General features: G+C 38.3%; 1 protein-coding gene across 2 annotated transcripts in view; it reads right to left on the bottom strand.

Annotated features, from left to right (window-relative positions):
* The window catches only part of Usp1 (ubiquitin specific protease 1), a 56444-nt gene extending 35074 nt beyond the window's left edge, over window positions 1–21370 (bottom strand). Inside the window, exons 1-2 of one of the 2 annotated variants that reach the window (XM_081748894.1) lie at window positions 21220–21370; window positions 334–1072 (exon numbers count right to left, since the gene is read on the bottom strand). In XM_081748894.1, the coding sequence (XP_081605020.1) occupies window positions 334–1072; window positions 21220–21241 (761 nt within the window). In that variant the 5' untranslated portion in view covers window positions 21242–21370. Of the gene's footprint in view, window positions 1–333; window positions 1073–20204; window positions 20454–21219 lie in introns of those variants that run through there. The other variant, XM_081748895.1, reaches the window with a different exon arrangement.
* Window positions 21371–25727: the final 4357 nt, after the last annotated feature.

Here is a 25727-nt window from a genome sequence, read left to right as displayed (position 1 = left end):
AAGTAGGTTCCAAAGCAAGATGCTACATGTGGAACTTGAAAGAGAGATGATTTGAGTTAACCTGAATTTCCTGAATAATAAATAATGATTAAATAAAAAGAGAATTGTAATTTTGATCTAAATTTTTGAAAGGAACGACTTAAAAAAATACTGGATTAAAGATAAGAAAACGCATCGTATAAAAGTAAATATGAATTATGTATTGGTCTATGCGTTCTTTATCTAGCAACCCTATTATTTGTAACATAAATTGTAATTTTTGGAACCATGCACTTTCAGTGTCAACGGGAGTAACAAAACCTGATCATATACAGAAAGAAAGAAAAAGCTTACCTCAGCGCATGGAGAAACACGTCCGGTTGGAATGGATCACTGATTTCTTTATGCTCCGATGTATGTAGCGACTGATACAATTCGTGTAATTTCTCAGTTGTCACCTGGATCTTGGACTTCTCCACTTCACACGAATTTGAATTGCCTACTCCTGACCCGTCTCGTGTTTTATTATTAACGTTCGTTTGTAGTTGTATTTGCTTGTTTAGGTCAGATAAATCTGATACCAAGTGATGAAGATTATGCAAAAAATATGGAGCAAATCGTAGAGTATACAATACACTATTCAGGAAACATGTGTTTCCTAGATTACAGAGAGTTGCTACTGGTGACGCTCGATCAGAACTGGCTGCCTCACTCCCTGGACTTTCATCTGTAGAACTCTTCGCCTCAGTTTCGCTGCCTGTCAAATAACCATTCATGGTCTCCCTCAATGGTAACCTGTTCTGTGGAAATAGAATCTGGGTACCATTCTCGTGGGGAGCTGCCATATACGAAGTTAAAGATCTTTGTTTGTTGCTAAGGCTTAAACTTTTCTTTCTTGGTGCAAAGAAAGGCCGATGGAATGAATCTGTCTTGCTCTCGTCACTGTTTGCATTAGCTGATTCTTCAGTACGATTCTCCTCACCACCTGCAAGTGAACCACTTTCCTCACCTTCCAACACTCGAACCTTTTTTCTCGGAGGACCGCTGCTAAATCCAGCTTCCTTCTTCTCGGCAAGCACAGTCATTTTGGAGCCTACAAAAGAATAAAACGAAGACATAAAATTCCATTTTAAGTTTCCATACAGGAGCTCTTCCAATTTCTAGCATATTCAATTTTAAAAATACAGTATAGCTTTCTACTTCTTATAAAATGTTATTGATAAAAAATTTCACTAATGCAACAGCAAATGTATTTAGTTTTAAGGCTTATTCTCCTGTTGCCCTGCGCCTCCCTATAAGTAACAAATCAATTTATCATGGTTTAATAGTCACGTCTTCAGGAAATCAGATGCTAAAATGATATTTAGACAAGAATATACATACGAGAAGTAATGTTAGTGAAAATTAATAGATATTTTTTTTTCAGCAATATCTGTTTTACTTTATTAACAAACGTTTTGAACAGAAACTCAAGAAACCAAAGGATGTACAGTAGCATATTGTTCGTAACAAAATCTAGTTCTCCTTGAATACCTTTTTAACTTTATTTTTGCTTCCTAAAGACAATGTATTGGTAATCAACGAAAATTCTAAGACATATGATTATTCATAATAGAAGAGGAGTGAAGTAGGACATAAGTGAGATAACTTAAAAAATATTTCTTAAAAAAAAAGCGTTTTCAATCAAAATTTTTCACACACTGAAATAAGTTATTTGGGTTTAATTATATGACTTGAAATTAATATGACTGAAATAGCTGTTATAGATTTACCAGGTATAAAATTTATTTTACCGCAAGAACCGTTAAGGAAACGCTACATCCCCCTTCTGCTCTTAGCGTGGTGAAGGAAGTACGAAGCAGAAGATATTACTCCCACTACTTCCAACTGCGAAAACATAGTATAACCACTCTACACAACATTTTATAAGAAAAGTAAAGTTGCACTTTCATTGTTCCTCGAGCATACTCTTAGGAGAGGGCATACGGCAAGCGGTAAGACATAGCTAATGGAGTGAAAAGTGCAATCGAAGGAAAGGAAAATTCTGAGAAAACCTACGCAAGCAATGTTGCTCATCAGTATATATGTAGAATTTCTTCAAGGGAAAAAAGTTTAAGCTCCCACAAGCACATCGTTTCAGGAAATTTTTTTATACGTATCTTAATATGGTATATTTATCTTTTGATATCTTGTTCAAGAAGTGGTTAAAATCCGGTACCCTCCCTTTGCGTACACCACTGTTGTTCACTACAAAATGCGTGTGTTACGATGCAGGATTGAAAATTAGATTTTTTATGGACACTCCAGACTTGTAGCTAGGAGGTGGCCAGGGCCAGTCCCTCCTGAAACCTTCAGTTGTTCGTTGGAATGTGTGGATGAATGTAAGGTGAACATAAGGATGAGCCCTCCCCCCACAAAAATATGACCTCGACGCCTCCTGTCTTAGTGTTCTGACTACGATGCTGGTGCATTCTAGGCAAAAATTGAAGGGGTAATTTGGATAAGGGCGTATCGACCTATTTCCGGTAAAATGAGATATACATATTTTCTGTAAGTTTGAGCATGTCCGCGTGTGTCTAGGTGGTGTTAAGGTAATATCTCTGCTCTGCAGCGAATGTAGTTTGTATGTAATATGTAGTTTTTTAATCGTCGTAATATTAAACAATTTGTTATATTCTTTGTGTTCGTGTCTGTCTATAAGTTAATAGTAGCACATTCGCCCTAAAATCCTCTGCTCTGTTATTCTGGAGAAGGATTTAAAAAAATAAAAAAAATAATAAAAAAAGCCAGTCAGACAGACGACAATTGCAACAAGGAAAGGGATTACTGTTGTGAAAAATCTAAAATTCTGTATAATACACTACGCATAAAACGAAACTGACATGAAGACGACAAATTTCATTAAAAAACTTCCATAAGAACTTTCAGGTCAAAGTACTGCGGCAAGAGACTGACACTGCAAAACAGCACTGCTTGACATCAATTTGCATCCAAATTCCTACAGAATACGACACAAAAACACAGTCTATCGCTGGGGCTACCAAAGTTTCACAAAATTACCACGATTGCTAAGTCAGTCTGCTGAATCATGTGTGGCAGAAAATTGTACACTCTTAGTGGATAATTCACTATATTTGGAGCGTACTGCTACACGGCAGTATGTAGCAGACATCCTGTTTAACGAGGATTTTTTTTTTTTTTTTTTTTTTGTCAGAAATAGAGCTAAAATGGGGATCACTAAAAAAAGGGAAAGGGTGTTTCATGGGAAACTCTAGTGGCATGTGTCACTAGAATAGCTGAACGTGCTATTCGATAGATGAATTACTACTGTTACAGATTCAAGAAATTGATTTCATAGCAGCCGAAATGAGGTACCACAACTTGTACCAGATCGTCGAGCTGAAATTGTTCATGGAAAAAACATACTTAAAGATAAATTCATTGAAGGCGCAGTCTGTGCAGGTATGACAGTAAGTGTTTTGGTTATTGGAACAGATTTACTGTTACTGCGAGCTGTTCTTAATCACCACCAATAGGTGTGAGTTCCTTCGTGGCCGCCCACGGCGGGAATGCTACGTTCCAAGAGCTCAGATTTACCTAATCTCTCATGCAGTTTATGGACCTCTCTGATGTTCCAACTGGATATGAATTTATACCGCATCGAAGTGGAGCGTGGAAATCCATTACCTCTCTACTTTCTCAGATAACTGGTGGCAAAGATGGTGAACTGGAATAAACTTTCTTGTCTTTGAAATCCCACCATAATGTACATTTTTTTAAAAGAAATTCTGTCATAATGGTGTATCAACAGCAGGAATACATCGGTGTGGCTATACATCACAATAATTCTTTCTAAATTGTGATTCACAGCATGAAGTATCATTCTAGAATCTGATCCTTCATCCTTCCAAGATTTTGAACTCGATCTCGAAGTTTGACTTAACAGTCCTCTGACTTTTTAAAACTTCAGGAAACAACTTCAATGCGAAGATCTGTGATGGAGCTAGGCTCCTACTTTTAGGAAAATGCAGCCTGGAGAGATTACCTCCAACTACCGATGCTTTGAAACAACATATAAAGAGATCCCATTAATAAACAGCAACTAGGGAAACTGATAAGTGCGAAATCTATCTAGCAAGGCCAGAAGACTTGGAGGATAAATTCTAAGATCAGTTTTAAAAACACTCGAAGATATTCCCAAGACTTGTTTAGAGATTACCATGTGTAGCTGTCAGAAACTTGAATGTGTAAGTTTAAAATGCAAATTTAAGAATCGCCGTTTCTTGTCACTCCAATGTGTAATTGTCCGAGCGAGTATAAAAATTCAATGTCAGTTAATGAACAGAGTGATGAAGACTGAATGCTGCATTAAAGACATCACAAATTTATTTATCTTTTTAGGAGATAAGAGTGACATAACATTATCGAGAACTAATTCTAGAAATCAAACAATTTGTTCTCTTGTGTAGAGATTTCTTAAGCATATGGTTTTCTTCTATTACGTTTCTTCTTATAGATTTATTGTTTTATAGCGACTGCACACAATCTTAATAATAGGCAAGTGCTTCTTCTGTAAATAAGATTGAAGAGTTTAAAAACTGATCATTTATAAAATGTGTTAGGCATATCTTATTCTGCACTCTTTTCTTACCGTTACAGTAAGTATTAAGAGGGAAAGGTGGTATTATATAAAAAAAACGTGGATGGCAAATTGTTGATCCTCTATTGAAGGCAATTTCGAAATATAGGAGGTTTCTTTAAAATATAGGAAATATAGGAGTTCATACGAAGAGACGCGAATATATAGAAAAAATAGGAAATATAGGAACATTGGAAAGCCTGTGATATTAAAAATGGATATTTTTAATTAGATTATAGACACTTAATCATCAGGATTATATATTTGCAGGCAGACTAAGATTATATATATATATATATATATATATATATATATATATATTAATCATCATCAGATGCTAATATCTATCGTTTGTGGAAAGGTAGTTCTTGGGCTGCGCCGTGATCAATTTCGCACACGACAGAATAAAATTGCTTATATTAGTGTAGGACTAACAGTGCCTGAGTTATAAGTGTACGTTTTTTGAAAGAGCATAAAATGGCGAAAAAACTTTTAGAGGAAACACTTAGAGGAAACACCGGTGGCTAAAAAACTGACGTCATGCGTAACTAATATTGAGTGAAAATTAAAATAACAAGAAAACCATTATATTTAGCTCAAAAATGCACTAAAATTAAATTGTAGAAAACAATTAGACAAACAAAATGAAAAAAGTTCGGATGCTCTAGCTCCAATGGTTACGGAGATATAGTGAATAACAGAAAGGGCTAAAATTTCGGCTTTCTCCCCCCCCCTCCTGTGAGTTTTTTTTTTCATCCGGCGTTTTTGTGATCAGTGATGAGTATATATTAAAAAAATATCGGATGCCAAATTGTTACATGATTTGCTCTTAAACTCGAAAAGGAGAGCACTTTTGTCAAACTGATGCCTAGACTATTATCATGTAGTATGCCAATTTCTGAATTTTAGTTTCCTTAGCTCTGGATAAGTAGCTTAACAAATAAAACACAGTTCTGACCAGAGCAGAATGAAATATATTAAAAACTATACTTACAATGTGTTACAGTTTTGCCATATTTTATGATTGTTTTCTACATACCACTTGCATATTTGCTTAAGAGTGGAGGCAATGTCCAGATGGTCTACCTCTATTAGGAAATACGCATGCTGCTTTGTAACAAAATGGAGGGATTGATTGATTGAAAGGGTTTATATGGGCGCGTCGACATCGAGGTCTTTTGCACCCTTCTCTGACAGGAAAAATGAAGTACCCAAGAACAAAAAAGCATAGTATCACAGATATAATAAAGTAAAAGCAAAGTCTGGAGTACGTAAAAGGTGTTTGGTCATTTATGAATTAAAATGTCATAGCATTCAAGAAATGTGCAAACTCGATACACAAACACAAGGACGGGTTAGTACACAACAGCATGTTAATCTTCTCTGCCGGGGCAGCTCGGCAATAGGTGCACACACGTGGGGCAGCCCATAATTAGTAATGAATATGACAGTGCAGTAAAGAAGATAAAAGCAAGGAAATGCTATGACAAGCATAAAACCACCATGAAAAAACACAAACGGTAGATAAAAGCAGAAATAAATTAATTAAAAGAAATGTGAGAAATGCACTCACAGATCACGCAAGACGTGCAAAAGCTGCAAGTAGGTGAAAACTTGCTGGATCATCTGGACATTGTCTCCAAGCAAGGTAGACAGATCAGCTGGTAAGCCAAGGCGGGCTCGCTCAGGAGCAAGAGGAACACATTCCACAAGAAGGTGGCGGATGGTCAGGAATGCACCACACTGGGTGCAGGAAGGCGGGTTCTGACGACGTAACAGGTAGCCATGGGTCAGATGGCTGTGCCCGATACGTAATCGTGCCAATCGTCGTTCTTCCAGTCTTGAAGGACGAGAACTCGTGGCCCAAACACCAAGTCGCGGCTTGACAGCATGCAATTTATTCTGAAGGTGCTCATCCCAGTTTGTCTGCCAGCGCTGAAGGAGAAGACGGTTGATTACAGGTCGAATATCAGAGCTGGGGAGCGGTGACGGATACTCAGGCCCTGTAGGGGCAGCTTCTTTGGCAACACGGTCAGCACGCTCGTTCCCTGGAATACCAGCATGGCCAGGCACCCAACAAAATTGGACATCGCAACCTGCAAATCGTAAGGAATGGCAAGAGTAGAATTTGCTGAACTATAGGGTGCACAGTTGACACATCCGTGAGACTATGTAAAGCGCTGCTGGAGTCAGAGCACAGGAGAACATGTCGGAGATGGCGTCAACGAATATAATGCAGAGTCTCCAGGATAGCAACCAATTCAGCAGTGAACACAGTGGAAGTAGGATGGAGCTTCAAGCCAGCGCTATGATCATCCGTGACGAAGGCACAGCCAACAGAATCTTCATGCTTCGAACCATCCGTGTAGAAGACAGCGTAGGTACGGTACGCATCCAGAAAAGAGAAGAACTCCTGACAAAATTGTTGATTGCTGGTAACAGACTTCTTAAATTGCGTTAGATGAAAGCTGACAACTGGTGGAAGAACTGTCCATGGAGGAATGGGCAGGAGGCCCAATGGATAGATGGCAGGGACATCGAGTCCAAGAGAAGCCCCAAGGTCTATAGCACGAATGCCAAAAGGCCGGGTAGCAGTAGGTCGTGCTTGATATCTGTCATAGCGAGCACCAGCCTCAAGCGCAAAGGCCGAAGGATGGTCAGGTACGGCACGGATATGAATGTAATAGCGCAGGAGCAGGCAGTCCCGACGGTGGGAAAGAGATGGTTCATGAGCCTCGACATAGAGACTAGGAATAGGGCTAGTTCGGAAAGCTCCAAGCGCCAAACCAAGGCCAAGATGATGAACAGAATCCAGATGACGTAGGATGGAAGGTCGAGCAGAACCATATGCAACACAGCCATAATCCAATTGGGAGCGGATGAGGCTACGATATAGGCGCAACATCACCACACGGTCAGCACCCCACGAAAGATGGGACACCAAACGTAGTAAGTTCATGGAGCGGAGACAGCGGTACTTCAGGTCTCGAACGTGAACAGTCCAGGTAAGTCGTCGGTCAAACTCCAAGCCCAGAAAACGAACATGATCCACATAGGACAATCGAGAACAGCCAAGGAACAGCTCAGGATCATAGGCACAGTGACGAAGGCGACAAAAATGTACGCAGTGTGAAACCAGTAGTGGTAGACCATCGGTGAAGGCGGTTGAGCGCTAACTGCAACTGGCGAGTAACTGTACGGAGATCACGTGAGCGACAGTAGATAGTAAAGTCATCCACATACAGCAGCCCATAAACAGAAGGGGAGAGCTGCGACATCACACTGTTCACTGCGACAGCAAACAATGTGACACTCAACACACTACCCTGTGGAACGCCATTCTCTTGTGGAAACGGAGCAGTAAGAGTAGCTCCAAGCTTGACTCTAAAAGAACGTTGTTGGAGAAAATTCTGGATGAAGAGAGCCAAGTGGCCACGTAAGCCCCAGAGATGGAGTTGTCGCAAAATGCCATATCGCCAAGCGGTGTCAAAGGCCTTTTCAAGGTCAAAGAAGATGGCTATTAGATGTTCTTGATGACGAAATGCATCCTGAATAGCACTTTCAAGATGCGCCAAATGATCAGTAGTGGAACGGAAGCGCCGAAAGCCACACTGAAGATTGGAAATGAGGCCATGGTGTTCAAGAAACCAGACTAAGAGGGTATTGATCATCTTCTCCAAAAGTTTACACAGACAGCTAGTCAAGGCGACCGGGCGGTAGCTTCCACTGAACGTGGCAGGTTTTAGCAGGCTTCAAAATAGGAATAATGTATGCTTCACGCCAGGCATCGGGGAAGGAGTCTTCAAGCCAGATGCGATTGTACAGGTCAAGAAGATGTTGCTTGCCATCGTCAGGCAGGTGCCTGAGCATAGCATAACAGATGCCATCAGGACCAGGTGCCGTGTCCTTCATAGAATCCAAAACAGCAGCAAGTTCAGCAGTAGTAAAAGGCAGATTATAAGCTTCAGCGGTTCCAGAGCGGAACTGAAGTGGCGTACGTTCGGTGCGTTGTTTATAAGTGAGGAATCCAGCTGAGTAGTGAGTAGAACTGGATACATCCGCAAAATTACGACCTAATGCAGCAGTAATTCTGTCCTGATCAGTGACCATTACACCATCGATAATAAGGGATGGAACCGCAACGGAGGAAACATGTCCCTGTAGACGACAAATTTGCGACCAGACCGCTGTCATGGAGCTGCCAGCAGTAAGAGAAGAAACATAAGTGCGCCAGCTATGACGCTTAGCTTGCTTAATCAGATAGCGGGCTCGAGCACGAAGAAGACGAAATTGAGCCAAATTATCAGCTGTAGGAGCACGATGAAAAGTACGTAGTGTTCGACGTCGGGCCAGAATAGCGTCACGAATCTCCTCAGACCACCAGGGAACGGTGCGTTTACACCGGGAAGCAGCATAGATAGGAATAGAGTCGTGTGCAGCTGCCAGGATACTCTGCTGAAAGGCCTCACAATGACCATCAACAGTAAAACGAGGTTCTAAAGTGAAATGAAAAGTGGCGGAAAAATGATCCCAGTCTGCTTGACGTAGATTATAGGCAGTGAACGGAGCAGAATGGATGAGCGGAAGACCATGCACAAGAATAGGAAAGTGGTCACTGCCACAAAGATCATCATGCACGCGCCAATTAAGATGGGCACCAAGTTGAGGACTGCAAATGGAGAGGTCCAAATGAGAGTAGGTACCAGTAGCAGTAGTAAAATGTGTGGGACTGCCATCATTGAGGAGCAATGAATTTGTGTTGTCAAGGAAAGTGGCAATCTCTTGAACTCGCGGCTCAGTACGAGGAGAGCCCCAGTCACCCACAAACAGAAATGGGGATGAAAGCTGTCGGGTAATCTGTTCAAGATCGACAGCAGTAAAGACGTCATGACGCGTAAGGTAGATACAACAAAAAGTAACAGGTTGTCTTAAGAAGACACGAACTGCTATAAGCTGGAAAGCACTATTCACATGGATGAGAGCAGAATGGTAAGCATCAGAGACCCCTATTGCTACACCACCTGCTGCACGACCTGCAGTAAGCTGATCATGACGATATACAGTGTAACCAGAGAGAACTGAGTTGTTAGTAGAGGTAAAATGCGTTTCCTGAAGACAGAATATGGTAGGATGAAACAATGTCAATAACTGCTTAAATTCCTCGTAGTGAGTGGAATAGCCATTTAAATTCCATTGAAGAAGAGACATGTTCAACGAGCATCGAGAACAAGAAGCGAGGTACTGCGCTTGCCTTTTTCACGGCCTTCTACAAGGGTAAAATTATCGAGCTCCTCCTCCACCATATCATCCATAAGAGATTCGTCATCACTAGGTGGACTACGTGACGTATGCTTCTGTTTCTTCGCCCCAGGTGGGCTAGAAGACTGGGTGCGTGAAGATTTCTTCGATGCCTTGGTAGAAGCTGTGGAGGAGGGAGAGGCAGCCTTGGAAGCTTGAGCCTGGAGCTGTTTTTTCCGTTCCTTCTTAGTGAGGGACAAAATGGAGGGAAAACAAACCTCCCTTGTAAGCAGACTAGAGGGACGTAAGGATCTAGGTTCAACTTTTTTACATGCTAAGCAATAAAGGAATTTTTCGTTATTGCTTTGCAATTAAAGTAATAACAGGATTTTCCCAATAGATAAGGCGAGAGTTTCCCAATTTATATATAATTTTGTGTAATGGTTTCATTTGTGCAACTGATTATCTTTTTGTCCTTCTGAAATGACTCTTGACAATCATATTAACAAGTATGTAAAGATCAGTACAAAGTATTTTTATCAGGAGTCCTTTGTGAGTGAGTCGGCAGACTCATCGCATTTGTGGCCAAATAGTCCCGGTTTCGAGACCAAATGGGGAACAATTTCTCTCGTATGTACGTCGAGAAGCGGTTTGGATTCCGCTTTAAGCCTATGTGACCCCCTTCCAGCATAACCCCGTTGTTGCCTAACAACACCAAGACGAAAAAAAATATTTCTGTCCATATGTAATATAAATACATAGAGCAAATTATTTAAACCAAAAAAACTTTTTATTTTTTATTTTTCAATAAAAACCATGGTTTCAAGGAAACTGCTTTTCGCTATCTCTTATCGTTTTGTTCTGTGTAGGTCAATAGATCAATATTGAAGCCGGAAGCTGTAGAGGACTTCTATCACTTCTGGTTTTAGTAGAGAGAAAAAAAATGAAATCTAAGTTTTACGTCCCACGGTTATGCCGGTTAGGCTAAAGGAGACGGTGATGATGAGAGATGAGTGAAATGGTGGAATGAAGAAAGTGGGAGGAAACGGGAGAACCCCGAGAAAACCCGCGAGCACGGTGTTTGTCCACCACAAAGTTCACACGGCGCGAGCTGGGATCGAACCAGGGACCCCAAGCACCGGAGGTGAACGCAGGTTTTAGTAGAGAAATAACGATTGAGATGAAATATCCCCTTCATCGATTGCAGGAAACAGCTTCTCGCTATCCGTGACCGTTTTTGGTTCTATAGTTATCGACGTTAAAATAGGATATCGATTATTTCTACCACTTTCAGTTCTGAATATCACCTTCATCAACGACGAATTCTATTCCTAAATTCCGATCATCTATATATTGGTTAGAATTAATAGTAATCCATGAAGTAGCTCTTGAGGATTTTTATCTTCCGGACGCGAAAATCTTTATCAAACAATTAACAGAAAATTGTAATAAATTACAATGATGTCATCATCAATTATAAATCATATTTTGAGATTTTTGCCCCAAAGGAACTTAATAATAATAATAATACAGGGTTCCTACTGATCTGGAGAAATCTATTTCCCTGACTTCTCTCTGACTTTCAGGGAAGGTTTCGGATGACACTGACATATTAATAAGAAATAAATAACGGTGGATATTTATATACGAGAACATTTATTCTATAGAGACAAATAGTAATCAATTGCGCATACGTACATTTCAGTTAACTCCCGTAAAAATTCGAGCAACGTTCCATACTGTGATAATTAAAACCTACCCACAAACGTCTGACAATTACTCTAGATACGATACTTTTTATACATTCATTTATAAAATTTCCCTATTTCCAGTCTTTTCCCCTGAACTTCCCTGATTTGCACCATTTTCTCTGAGTTTTAATTGTCTTTCCTGACCAGTAGGAACCATGTAATAATAATAAATAAACAGAAAAAACACACATGGACTCAGTTGAATTTTTTCAAACTGCTTCCAATCCCAATGAACGCATATCATAACCTTCCTGAGCATCAAGTGTGGGCTTGCCACAGATTGTGTAGCTTCTTCTCGCTTCGACTACGATCTTTTTCGCACATTGTTGTAGATTATCCACTTTTAATTGCCCGTGATCAACTGCATCAGAAGTATTTTCAGTTCAGTGGAGATTCGCAGATAGAAATTCGATCCAGTAAATGTTATGAGTCGGATCATGTGGCAAAAAAACCTCGAGTTTGTTTTTGTAGCCATCCTATCTCCAAATGGCTTAACACTATATAGTGATGGATGTTTAAGTCATGCCAATCTTGCTCGACATTTGCCAGTGTATGTATGCATATATGTGTAATTCACTTTTATTATGACTGGTCACCCACTGCGAAGAGCATCTTGGACATTGAAATTTCCAGAATGAAAGCGACTCGACAATCTTTTGGCTGCTGCTTTTGAAAACATATCCTGCCATAAACAGCACACATTTCTTCACGGACCTCCGCAGCTTTTGCGCATTTATCAAATAAAAGTGTAAAATGTTACGCAAAGTTCACTCATCTCTACGGTGCAATACCTTAAATCTAATTATAAGAATTCAATGCCCCAAAGCTTTGGAACATTTGTAAACAAAAGACTCTGCAGCGTGTAAGTGTTGCCAACTAATTAACTAAAAATATAATCTTGTGCTAACAAATAAACAAACAAACTGAAGTGAGGAAATAAGGAAATAAAAATGAACTGGCATAGCTTGTGATAGCAGCCCAGGAGCTACTTTCTGAATTAGTATATAAATGTATACAGTACCAGAAAATGGGCTGAACCATATGCTTAAATTTCTCCTGCTGTTGCAAATTACAGCTGATGGTGATCGACCATAAATCTTTTTCCTCCGTATATCAGAGTTCACGTTAATGGCCCAAAAATTTCAGTCTGTCACAACTAAACTTTATTATGCCTACTCCTAACGTTTCTGCTAGCTGCGAACCAACCCAAAATGTTGGATTCAGAGCCATCCTTAGCTGTGCTTCATTGGTTTAGTGGCCCAACTAGCAGATCTATGGTTAGATGTATGGATTAGAGTTTAGCGTATCTTTCAGCAGCGAGGCTCTATGAGACGTGGACCTACAGCGTAACGTGGAATCCGAATTACATGATCTTTCGCCTGATATCGAACTTGGATCTCCCGCTCAGGAGACGCGTACGCTTATAACCACGAGGGAGTCCATTAGCAGATTTAAAATCATATGCACTTGTACTCACGGTCCACATTCAACATACTGAGCTCCAACTTTTTCATTAGAAGAGAGAATGTATGTTTGGAATAAACATTTGTTCATAGTTTCATTTCTTAAGGAGTTGAAAACTGCTCTACTTATTTATTGCTATGCATAATAAAAAAAATGTTTTGAATCCTCGTGATTTATCCTTTCATTTCGTATCCAACACAAAATGTGATGCCATATACCACAAATTAGTCGTGATATTATGAAGATTCGGGGGTCTACATAGGAAATAAAGAAACAACCTAACATATGCATATAGTAACTTTTAATTCCACCGCAGCCAGGTGAAAAAGGATATAAAAGTCACGAAGCTTGCTATCCAACATTATAAAATCCTTACATCCAGGGCTGGCAAAAACCATGGTTTTTATTGAAAGAACCAAAAAACCCAGTTTATTTGGTTTAAACGATTTTTTTTTAAATAATTTGCTCTATGTATTTATATCACATACGGACAGAAATAAGTTGGTTTCGCCTTGGTGTTATTATGCAACAACCGGGTTATACTGGAAGGGGTCACATAAGTTTAAAGCGGAATTCAAACCGCTTCTCGTCTTACATCCGAGAGAAATTGCCATCCATTTGAACCCGAAACCGGGATTAATTGGCCACAAATGCTATACGTCTACCGACTCACTCATGAAGGGCTCCTGATAAAAATACGTTGTACTGATCTTTACATACTTGTTAATATAATTGTCAAGAGTCATTTTTCAGAAGGACGAAAAGATAAACAGTTGCACAAGTGAAATCATTATACAGAATTACATATGGAAATTTCACATACTGCAGAGTACAGAACTAATTTAGTCCAAGTTAGAATTATTGAATTGGCAATTATTGAAGTAAAATGTCCATATCTCGGAATCTCTGAAGGTTAGAGACATGAAATTTGGTATATGAACTTCTCATTTAAAATAATTTAGGCACTTTCAGCGTTTTTTGATATATGATCTAGAAGGGAAGAAAAGCGAAGTGAGGAGGAGGAAAGGGTGAGAATTACAATTATAATAAAATGTCCATATCTAGGAATCTCTTAAGGTTAGAGACAGAATTTGGAATTTGGTATTGTCATTAAAAATAATTAGACATGTGTATTAAGCTAGTATATTATATCAAAGGCTAATATATATATAAATGAAAGGGGTCTAGTTATCAGCTACCTTGAACTTTTTTTTTTTTTTAATCATGTTACTTTATTCAAAATGCGTATTCTCGGAAAGAGAGAAGACAATTAAATTTTATGCGTAAAACTAAGTTCCTCAGCATCCTTTAAAGTTAGGAAGATGAACTTATTATATAAACTCCGCACGAGCGTCACAGCGTTTCTGAGAATACTCATTTTAAGGGGTGCATTTTCTATACACTAGCTATTTTCTTCACATTAAAAGCGACGTTGCCTGTTGTTTGTGAGCGCATCACGGGGCAACGGTTGAACAATTTGAAATCAATTTTTGACTGTATTCACTACCTACTTTGAGGAGAGTTTTGTCATTTTATATCGATTAAAGGATTTGTCTTATGGAAGGTAGAGATGTTCAAAATTTATGCAAAAAATATAGTATGTCACGAGCTCGTTAAGTTACGAAGATGAAACTCGGAATATATCACTACTCATTATAAACAAGCGGACGCGTGTCCTAGCGTTTTTGAGAGTTCCCGTTTTAAGAGGATGATTTCCTATAGGCTCTATTTTTTCTTCACATTAAAAGCGATGATGCTTGTTGCTTGTGACTGCATCACGAGGAAACGACTGAACAGTTTGAAATAAATTTTGGAATAGCGAGTACCCCTTAAGATGGGCACTTGTTATGTTGATTAAAGAGCGGATCCTAAGAGGAGTAGGAGCTCAATAAAACAACTGATCATGGAAAATCACAAGAAAGAACCTTAACCAACTAAAATTATTTTTGGGGTATTGCTATAACATACCTCGAGCTGTACTTTTACCATGTTAATTTGATTAATGGCATATCCTAAAGGGTAAAGGGGGTTCAAAACTTATATACAAAATTCTTTATCTCACGAGTCCGCCAAGTTAGGATGATGAAACTAGTTATTTACACTCCCCATTAAATATAGAGGGACATATGTCTCACTGTTTTTGACAATTTCCGTTTTAAGAGGAAAAGGCTGGCAATTCTATCATTTCTTTCTTCACACTGAAATCCATGTTGTGTGTTGCTTGCGACCGAACCACAGTTGACCTGTCTTAAATGAATTTTGGAACATAGTTCTTACGTTAGCTACTCTCAAGCTGGAATTTTTTCATGTCACTTTAATTACGGAGTGGATTATACGGGGGTAAACGCCCTTACGGATCAGAGTAGAACAAAAAGAACTTGAAGAGGTCGAGAATTTCAAGTATCTGGGATTTTGACGACAGACGTTTACTGTATCAAAGAGATCAAGTCAAGAATAGCCATAGCCAAAGCAGCATCCAACAAGAAAAGACCACTCTTAACTAGCAGGCTCAATATTGTTCGCCAAGTGCTATATCTGGAGAAGTTAGAGAAGAAATATTTAGAGAGCTTCGAAAGGTAGTGTTGGAGGCTGGTTTCCGAAATCATACCAGGAAAATACCCTTTCAATTAAGATTCCCAAAGCACAAAGAACAGGTTAGAGGTCACTAATCAGTGCTCGAAGTAGAAAAAAAACAGAGGCGGTATATTTTATTAAAATTTTGACTAGCCATACTGGCTATCCAAATGTTGAAATACAATGAGGGTATACTGCCTCGAAGATTGCATTTCTATTTGCATAATGACTCAAAATTATTGGAGAGCTTCTCCATAGTTACGGGGAAAGGGAGCAGAGAGGCTTAGCCCCCAACTTTCAGAGAAAAATAATAAATATCCGCTAATGTTGTGTTATAAAGAATTACATACGAAAATACTCAAAATCCGAGCTTTTATATGAACAATTTTTAAACAATTTCGTGACACAACTCCCGGATCCCCACTTGACTAAGGAGTATTCCAGATCTCCGGAAAATCCGCCCCCGTCCACAGCAGACTTCTAAATGCGCCCAGGCTCTCAACTTTCAGATCTGAATGCACCCCAAGTTTCCTTCGCACCCGTACATATAGAACAACCACATCAACCGTTCCCCGTATTTTTAAATTTGGCGTTCCATTATACCAAATCAGGAAATGCAGCAAAATTCATATTATGAGGGTTAAATTTCTGATAAATGAACTTATTGCGAAAAGAAGTTTTTTTCCCCTTAAATTTTACTAAAAACTTCTCCACATTGAAAATATTTTACCTCTATTAACAATATCAGATTGAATTAAAAGCAATCGCCACAAAGATCTAAATATTAGGGATACACTCACGCACACAGATAATCATCGCACAAGTATTCACAATGTTATCCAATTATTAGAAAGACGCAAAAATACTTTCTAATGAAGACGACAAATGTTTCCCTCGTACATATCGGACTCAGTTATGTATTTCTTTATCACTATAAGCACAAACGAAGTCCCGACGAACTCAAGAATACCTTCCGATTTCAGTTTGCAATACTTTTAGTTTGGATTGGGCTCATGATTCTTTCGTTTCTGTCACGTGGTCCTTATCTGCAACAAACACAACCAACATGAGTTCTTGCATACAAGAAAGGAGTGAACGTCATTGTAGACACCTCATTTTAAAAACAAAGATAGGAAAATAACAAAAAAGTCAAGGTTGGCAACTTAGAAATTATTTCTAATAACAAATCTTTGACGTGCTATTCTCAATTACTGTGTATAAAAATGAATTTATGAAAGGTATATTAACATCCACTTTCCAGTGACAGTATGTCTTGATCACTGATAAAACAGAGGCAGCATGGCATACCGCCGCATAACGTCTCACTTCGACCACTGTTACTAATCTTAATGTGTCAGATTTCGTGTGCGTTAAAGTATTCAGAACAACACTTAATTAACGGACTACCAAAGCTAACTTTAACTAAAATAAAACTAACTGCTGCAATCATAGCTGACCTAACATAATAAGGAGATTCCCATAATAATAATAATAAAAAATAATTTTCTCCATGCTCCTATTAAATAAATCTAAGCAATGTAAGGTCAATTAACAAACACGATTCGTTAAGAAACAAGGAGGCCTACATTTATTTCATGAGACACCAGATTGAAATGATTTCTTGTTGCAGACAAAGTAAACCTGCAAGCATTTTTTAAATATATATTTTACTGGTTGCTCTCACGTTTTAAAGAGTTAATAGTGAAACATTGTTCATGAATTTTTGTTGGCAATATTGATGCTGTATTCTCCACATAGTAAAATTTTCTAAATATCTTTATACACATATTGCGTCCCTAGAAAATCAGGTGGTTGGGAACAATTAACAATTTACAGCGATTAACTTCGCGCAATAATACAATGTGATGGCATACGCATTTAGTGAGAATGAACAAAACCTTGAATTTACTCCTATTACCGAAGAGTAATGAATCTATGATATTATAGAAGAAGTAAAGGGTGAACTCTGAGCAGAAAAAGTGATTTTGTTCACACACGTAGGGAAGGGTCGGGTTAGCTTAGGGTTAGGGAAGTTTGGATCCATTTTGTTAAAATTAATAGTGTAATTTCTCGTATTGTTATTTATTGAATAGGTTCCTATGAATGTTCTGCTCAAAGTGCACTTTTGCCATAGTAGAAACTAAGGCATTTATTCCAAAGTTGGACGTCCGCTTTCGCCGCGTTTTTCGCTGTAATCTTCTTTCCACATTTTCTGCAATTTGTTATTATGTTCATTAATCTGTGTTCTTCACAAACTTTTTAAAGATAACGTATTGCTTCACGAAATGTTAGAACTGTTAGAGACGAAGGAAGGAAAACAGTAACAACAAATGTAGATCTAGGTAAGATATACAACATAACTATTGCTGCAATTTAGTGATGTAACATTCTAATTCAATTCATAGTTATCGATTTCTTCCATCTGCGGAGCGTAAACCATATTTCTATTATCTACTACTTAAACTCGGGTCAATTGCCGCGTGTGGCAGTGCTTAGAGTCGGTATGAGCCGGTTATGCATTCGAAAGTTCGAAAATCGGCCGGTATGGCATACCGGTACAAATAACTGATTTGTCTACAGAAAAAACAATTTTACACATAGAAATAAGTGTAACGTTAGCATTGACTCAACAAATATGTTTGTACTATCAAATATTTCGTTGCTGCTGTTTCGAATGTAAATGTCAGTTTCCTATTACCCTATTAAATGGCAGAATTTATGCTCTTGATTTCTTCAACATTTGTGTGAGCAATTCTATCCCTCAAAAAACAACGAAATACCGTACCACCCGCCTTAAAATGTTTAACTTGGATCCGGCGTTGACAGGGCTCTTTTCTCAATTCCAGCTTATTCTTTTCATATTGTCTGGACTTCTGCGTTTACAATTATAAGAAACTTAGTGCTGACCAAGAGACGAGACGACAACAGAAGTTTTTTTTAAAACGGAAATTAGATTGGAAAGAATCATTAAATACTAGTGGTATACAATACAATACTATGGAATTCAACGGAAAACAATATTCATTGAATACTAGGCTGATGATAGTGGGGAGTAAAGTATCCACATATTAGTCCTCACTCTCTCTCTCTTTCTATAGATTTTCCCGTCAAAAATTACGGATTGAGTATAGCCCGCTCCCCCCAGTGATTTTTAATGAATCATAGTGATTCTAACGATTCATACTAGTTCATAATGAATCGGAATCGCATGTTATAAAAGATTTAAGATGTAAATCTTGCGGTAAGGAAGCTTTAGTATAAGAAGTAGAAGAAGAAGAAGTAGTAGAAGTAGAAGTAGTAGTAGTAGTAGTAGTAGTAGTAGTAGTAGTAGTAGTAGTAGTAGTAGTAGTAGTAGTAGTAGTAGTAGTTAGTAGCAATAGTAGTAGTAGTAGTGGTAGTTAGTAGCAATAGTAGTAGTAGTAGTAGGAACGGGTTAGAAGCCCCGCAGGGGTTGGTTGGGTTCTGTTCTCGATATAAGTAGTAGTAGTAGTAGTAGTAGTAGCAGCAGGGTAATAGTATACATGAGAACGCCGTGATCTGCGTTTCTTCTGTGTTCTATTACCACTTCTACATGAAATACCATAAATTTTCTACGTAGTGCAATAGTAATAAGTATCCGTGTGCACAAGACATGCGATATGCGTTAAATTCCCCCCCCCCCTTCACACACACATAGTCATAGATAAAGTACAAGGGCACTACACATGCGGATATAGTATACGTTCTTTTTTCTTTTCGTATCAGTCGATAAGTAAATCAAAGTCGCTTTGCTACCCCCTTGGTAAGTTCGTAGATACTCAATGAATAATCCCTAAAAGTATGAGCGTCCAGCTCCTTCGGGAACTGACGCGGCTTTACGTATACTATATCCGCTAAAATTACTGCTCTAAGGGGTTATATTTGTTCTATACCGTCACCTCATCTAATGTCACTTTAAGCACTGACGTGTGGTATCCTTATATAGAAACCTATCCACCAACTCTCTCTACACTACTATACACGCATTATTTTCCTACATACGGATACCATACACAGAGCCAACTTTCATAAACCTAGAGGAAGATTAACAAAATTATTTCATGTTATCCTTTACTTCCCATAAATTGGCTTTTTAAAAAAAGAAACCATCATTAGAAAAAGATATAATCGTATTGTTTAAATATACATAATTTATAACCCCGATGTAAGTACAGCCTACCTCAGATCTGTACTTAAATACGTATATGTATTCTTATTTTAGGCACTTAAATTTCATATCGTTTTGAAAAAAGTTCGCAACTACTAACTCGATATTTTACCTTTCACTCCAAACCGGTAAGTTCATATTGAAAAGCCAGTCACCATCTGGATGAATATAACCCACTAAAAACACATTACAAATAGCGTTTTTCCAGTATCTTATTATTTGTACGTCCTATAAGAAAACGCAGCTTCGCAATCAGTTATTTATTACCTGGTATACATGTTTCCCTAGAAGAGCGGAAGTTATACATTATAGGTTATTACGTAAATTTGTTATCTTATCATAATATTGATGGCGTGGTAGTATCTATACGTACGTGTTTCGCCTGTGAGAATGCATGGACGTTTGAATCACTGAAAAATTTCAGATGAGAACACACAACAGAACATCCTTTCTTCGTCAAAACTTCATTGCCGCTCTAATAGGACGTCCTCCATCTTTATTCCTTCAAGACGACCATGGCTACAGTGGCGGTTCTCTATACATCAAAATTGTAACAAATGACTAACGCAAATGCGATTACACTGCCGTGTTGCTGCTGGCAGTGGCAATCTGCAACCTTCGACATCACTCCAGAATGTAGCAGATCTCTTTACGCATTCCTGCATTCATATTTTTTTTTTTTTTTTTTCACCAAATATCTTGCATTAGCAATACTTTTAAGTGTGTTACCCTTCACTCTAAATCCTGTTACTTCACTGTATAAACCAATGGATGAAGAACTACTGACACGTATTGTTGGAAAATTCAACTAAATTCGTTAAAGGAAAGGTCTCAATTTGCGCCTAAAACTTCGGGCCTTATGCAGAGTCGTTCGGAAGTGTGATTAGAACGATACTAAAGAGTTCGGCTAACATTTGTTTCCTGCAGTAGTCCGGCCTTTAGTATGACGCTAATCATACATCAAAACGACTCTGCATAAGGCGGGAAGAATCTAGTCAAGTACGCAACATTAAACAACGAATCGGAAGATGCAATTAATAGAAAACGCATTTTGACTAAAGCTACATATAGGCCTGTTATATAGTTCACACATTAGAACCTAAAAACTTCGTATCTTTGTAAAAGAAAAGAAAAAAAAGCAATGACTCGACGAAACCACTGCATGCACAAAGAGGGTTTTCGAGTTTTAAACGTCCCTTCAATAAGATATGAAAAAATACTATTTAAAAAATGTACAAGTATATATATACACAAAATCCAGAAAAGAAATGATTCTGAAAGCTTAAACACCCTTGATAAAATTCTATAACTAATAATAACAAAAGTTATCAATAATATCACTACAAACCCTTACAATACAAATATTGCATTATTAATACTAAATATACCTGAACAGAGGCGAGCGTTCATAAAAATTATGTAAGTGGTGATTACAATTTAAAATTCTGGAGACAATAAACTTGCAAAATTTAGAAATCTTTTGAACTATAAGTGTAAACGCATTCTTGTTTTCCTCCCTCGTTTTTGAGATAGTAGACTTTCTCTCTCTCAGCAAAGAAAAAAAGAAATGTTTACTTCCAACTCGACGTACTTGTCTTCTGCTATAATAAGGCTACCATTGTGTTAGCTTACCAAGTCCCGTTATCTACGCACCTCCCGCTGGAGTCGCTCCGCTTTATGCTCCGAGGGGTGTTAGATTCTAACAAAGATTGGAACACTGGACTCTAACAAAAGCCACACCACTCGTCAGCCACGATGCAAAAAGACAGTCATGTTGTAAACGTTTAGACCAGTGATTCCCAATCTGTGTCGCGCAGTCCCACAAGGTGTGTTAAGAATTTAAAAATCATTAGGCATTATTCTGTTAAACCCGCCAGCTTTCCAACATAATAATTACTACGAATAGGTTACGTTTGGTTAAAGAAACTTACTTACAAGTTAGTACCTAGGTTTTGCCCGATGGGATTTATCGTTACATGACCCAACCAGTGGATTTCGTTTCACGGTTAAAAAGTACGGTAGACTTCCAAACTATGGGAATTCAATACACAAACTTGAAGTAGTGCATCTATAACTATATGGTCTGCAATAGATTAATAAGAACAAAGATTGACCCTGTTCCTTCCTTGAATCCATATCAAAAAGCCATTACTTGTTATGTCTTATTACTGTTTTTCGTTCTATGGCAATAAAGGTTGGAACCGGAAATCGTTAATTTGAACCATTTCCGATTTGAGTAGATGGTTAAAGGACGAGATAGAAAACCTACGCTTGGGAAACTGAATCGATTGCAAAAAACTGCCTCTCGATATCTCTTACCATTTTTTTCTATGAAATTCAGTATTGAAACTCGAAGTAGTATTAAATTTCAACTATTTCCAGTTTTGGTAGAGTATTGCAGGGTCTGATTTTATGTTCTGTTGACACCCTGAATCGATTGCAGAAAACAGCTTGTCACTATATATTACAATTTTTCATCTATGGCGATAAATGTTGAAATCGGAAATGATAAGTTTTAACTACTTCCGGTTTGAATAGAGAGTTAACGCAGGAGAGGGAACCTATTCTTTGGACGTTGAATCGATTGCAAAATAAATAAATAAATAAATAAATAAAGTAAATAAATAAATAAACAAAGCGCATCTCTTATTGTTTTTTCTCTGCTAACAAGTGAGTTTTGTTTCATAGTGTGAAACTACGGTACATTTCCAAACTATGTGAATTCAATATTCAAACTTGAAGTAGTACATCTACGTATAACTGATGGTTGCAATAAGATCAATGATAGAACCTGTACCTCAGGTACTGAATCCATATCAGAAAGCCAGGTGCCGTTATACCTCATTGTTTTTGTTTTATGGCGATAAAGGATGAAACCGGAAGTCATTAATTTCAACCAGGTCCTGTTTGAACAGATGGTTAAGAGAGGAGATAACCAATTCTTGGGAAGCTGAATCGATTGCAGAAAACTGCATCTCGATATCTCACTGTTTTTGCTGTACGGAAATCGCAATAACAGTCAATTTCAACCACTTCCGGTTTTGGTTGAGTGTTGCGGGTTGTGATGGTATTTATACTTGAAACCCTGAATCGATTGCAGAAAATCGCTAGTCGCTATATATTACCTTTTCATCCTACGACGATAAATGTTGAAACCGGAAATGGTTAATTTAAACCACTTTTGGATTCAATAGAGGGTTAAGGGAGTAAATGGAACTCACTCTTGGAAAGCTGCATTATTGCAGAAAAGAGCGTCTCGATATCACCCTTATACTTTTTCCTATGTACTTTTTACTTTTTACTATTTTGGGTACCGGTGACTGTTTTGCAAGAGCACAAGGGAACGTATAATGTTGTAGTACGTTCCCTATACCAATACACTCCCGAATATACACACACAAACACAACACCAAAAAATATTATTGAAATTACCTATGATTAACCGCTGTACAATAAGTTACTTTTTTGATCATTAAAGGAGCAGTTCGACTTAGAAATGCATTTTTTACAATTTATTTCCATTTGCAGAGTTGAAAATTCTAAAAGGAATGGTGTTTGTTTGATCGCGATACGTTCAGTCGTTAGCGAGTAACAGAGGAAGAAAGATTTTGTGATGACGTCATAGGTGGGCAAGGAGCGAGAGCAGGCTTACATACTACACAGCGCCAAGCATTTCGTTTGTGAGAGGTGCGGTGGCACGTTCTAAGTGCGGTTTCCTTTTCCAGAACTGATTGCAAAGACTTACAAATATCATCTGCATGTAGAAAATGATATCTGATGGTGGGCTGTACAAACGTTTTTATAATATTATAAAACGTATCCTATAAAGCATGAGTTCAGCGTTTCAAAAAAAAAAAAAAAAAATCGAAACCAATATCATGTAAATAGATGGCGGACTAGATTGCTGCAACACCTAAGTACCTTTTCTTTAATCATTCTTCCGATTCCCAAACATAAGTATGTTCATTTTCACGTTTTGTTGTAATTTTTAACGCTGACCCTATAATTTTGTGCTTCAAGGTATGTACAGGAGCGCAACATATGAGGCAAAAATGAAATAACATCTGTAAAGTTCGCCAGAATACGAAAAACATTTCACCGGTTAAATTTCTTTTATTCTCATAGCTGTCCGCGGAACAACTCTCATCACCCGTTTCATCATCATTGTCACATGATACAGAGAAATTAAACGATGGATCAATGTCTTCAGGAACAGTCATCGTCACTGATTCCTTCCACAAGCCGGTATATTTCACTCCCTAATTCACATTGTATAGCTTATTTCTAAAGCAGTATCTTCAGAATCATGAGTGGCATCGTCTCTATTACCCACTAAAGCCTCGTCTTGACTACAACCGTCAATTGCGTCTTGTACGATATTTGTACTGGTAACTGGACATAGATCGGTGCTTGTTCAATGGCTCGGATTTTAAACCTTTCAATAATATACTTGGAACAGCATTCTTTCTCAGTTTGCGTGTAAATAATTCTTCTGGCATTAGCCAGAAGTGGATCTAGACGGTAAAAACTCAGGGGGGGGGAGTCAGAACCCAGACTATGATATGTATATCATGTTTACTAAAAACTTTCAAAAATATCTAAATAATAGCTTAAATCAATTTTGTCACTCAAAAACTAGGGGGCCTAGGCCCCCGGCCCCAGCCTAGATCCGCCACTGGCATTAACTTTTCTTTCAGTAAACTTGACTTCTCGAAGGCAGGCTCTTCAAGATGTTTGGAACACGAGTGATTTTATTTGGTACACTTTTTCCCCATTGATTTTCTTGGGCCATAATTTATATCGATCTGGTGATTTCTCACGACTTAGAAACGAAAGGAAAGATACTTTACGTTCTCAGCTTCAATTGCACAAGAATTACAACCGAAAACACAGCAGGTGTTAGGCATTTCTACTTCACTTCACAGACACAGCACGCGCTGTACTAACACGTGTTTTCTACTTCACACTAGTGTTTCTTTCAGAAAAAAATCCGGGGGGGAGGGGCACTTAGTATTCGGAGAGGCACATTATTTTTACACAGTATTATTATATTTATTACATTATAGACGTATTCTTTTGGTCTCCTCCGGGGGAATCTCTCAGAGCTCCGGGAGGCAGTGCCACCCTAAAAACATGTCTGGAAGAAACACTGTTTCGCACAACAAACGTAATTACTGCTCTCTCTACTCTTTTTTATACTAATGCTATAGGAAAAACAACTAACAAAAACTTCCCTCAAGAATTCAAAAACAGAGCAAGACTGCTAACAAATCCAAAATACAATCAATTAAATCCAATGCACTATTAAAGGTTTATCAGCTGCGTACAAGGGAGTGGTTGCTGACTCACATTGAGTTTCTCTCGCATCCCACCCATGACGTCATCATTTACGATTCATCAAAAACAAATGCCTGTAGAAGCTGAACGAGACGGCCTATCAAGATATAAAAAAATACGGGTCTCTTATTTTTTGTTTCTCTTTCTATTGCACCAAACTTATTTTTAACTCGAACTGCTCCTTTAAATTGTAGAATATGTTTGATAACGCAAGTCGGAACACAGCAGTACTAAAATAAAGCGAATGAAAGTGTTTCTACGCCATGAACAACCTTGTATAGCTGAAAAAGAGCTAGCGTGTAAGCTCGTCAAGAACGATTTCATGTAAAAGTCGCGTAAGTATTTAATTGCCAACAACGGCAGGGTGGTTAAAATCAATTTTGAGGCAGACTGTACCAGTCAACGCGTCCAGTGGCAGCAATGATGCTCAATATTATACAGACGTTGTTCAGTCTACATTTGGCCAATTTCGACTTACCTAAAAATTTAGAAGAATCCATGGCGCCAGGTCCGTAAGTGCTCGATGTGTTTCCCTTGGTTCCTAACAATAGCCCGACAG

This window comes from Thermobia domestica, chromosome 2 (genome assembly GCF_964235325.1).
Source record: "Thermobia domestica chromosome 2, izTheDome1.hap1.1, whole genome shotgun sequence".
Taxonomy (NCBI): Eukaryota; Metazoa; Arthropoda; class Insecta; order Zygentoma; family Lepismatidae; genus Thermobia; species Thermobia domestica.
Note: the sequence above shows the minus strand (reverse complement) of the source record. Positions and strands in the feature narration are given on the sequence as shown.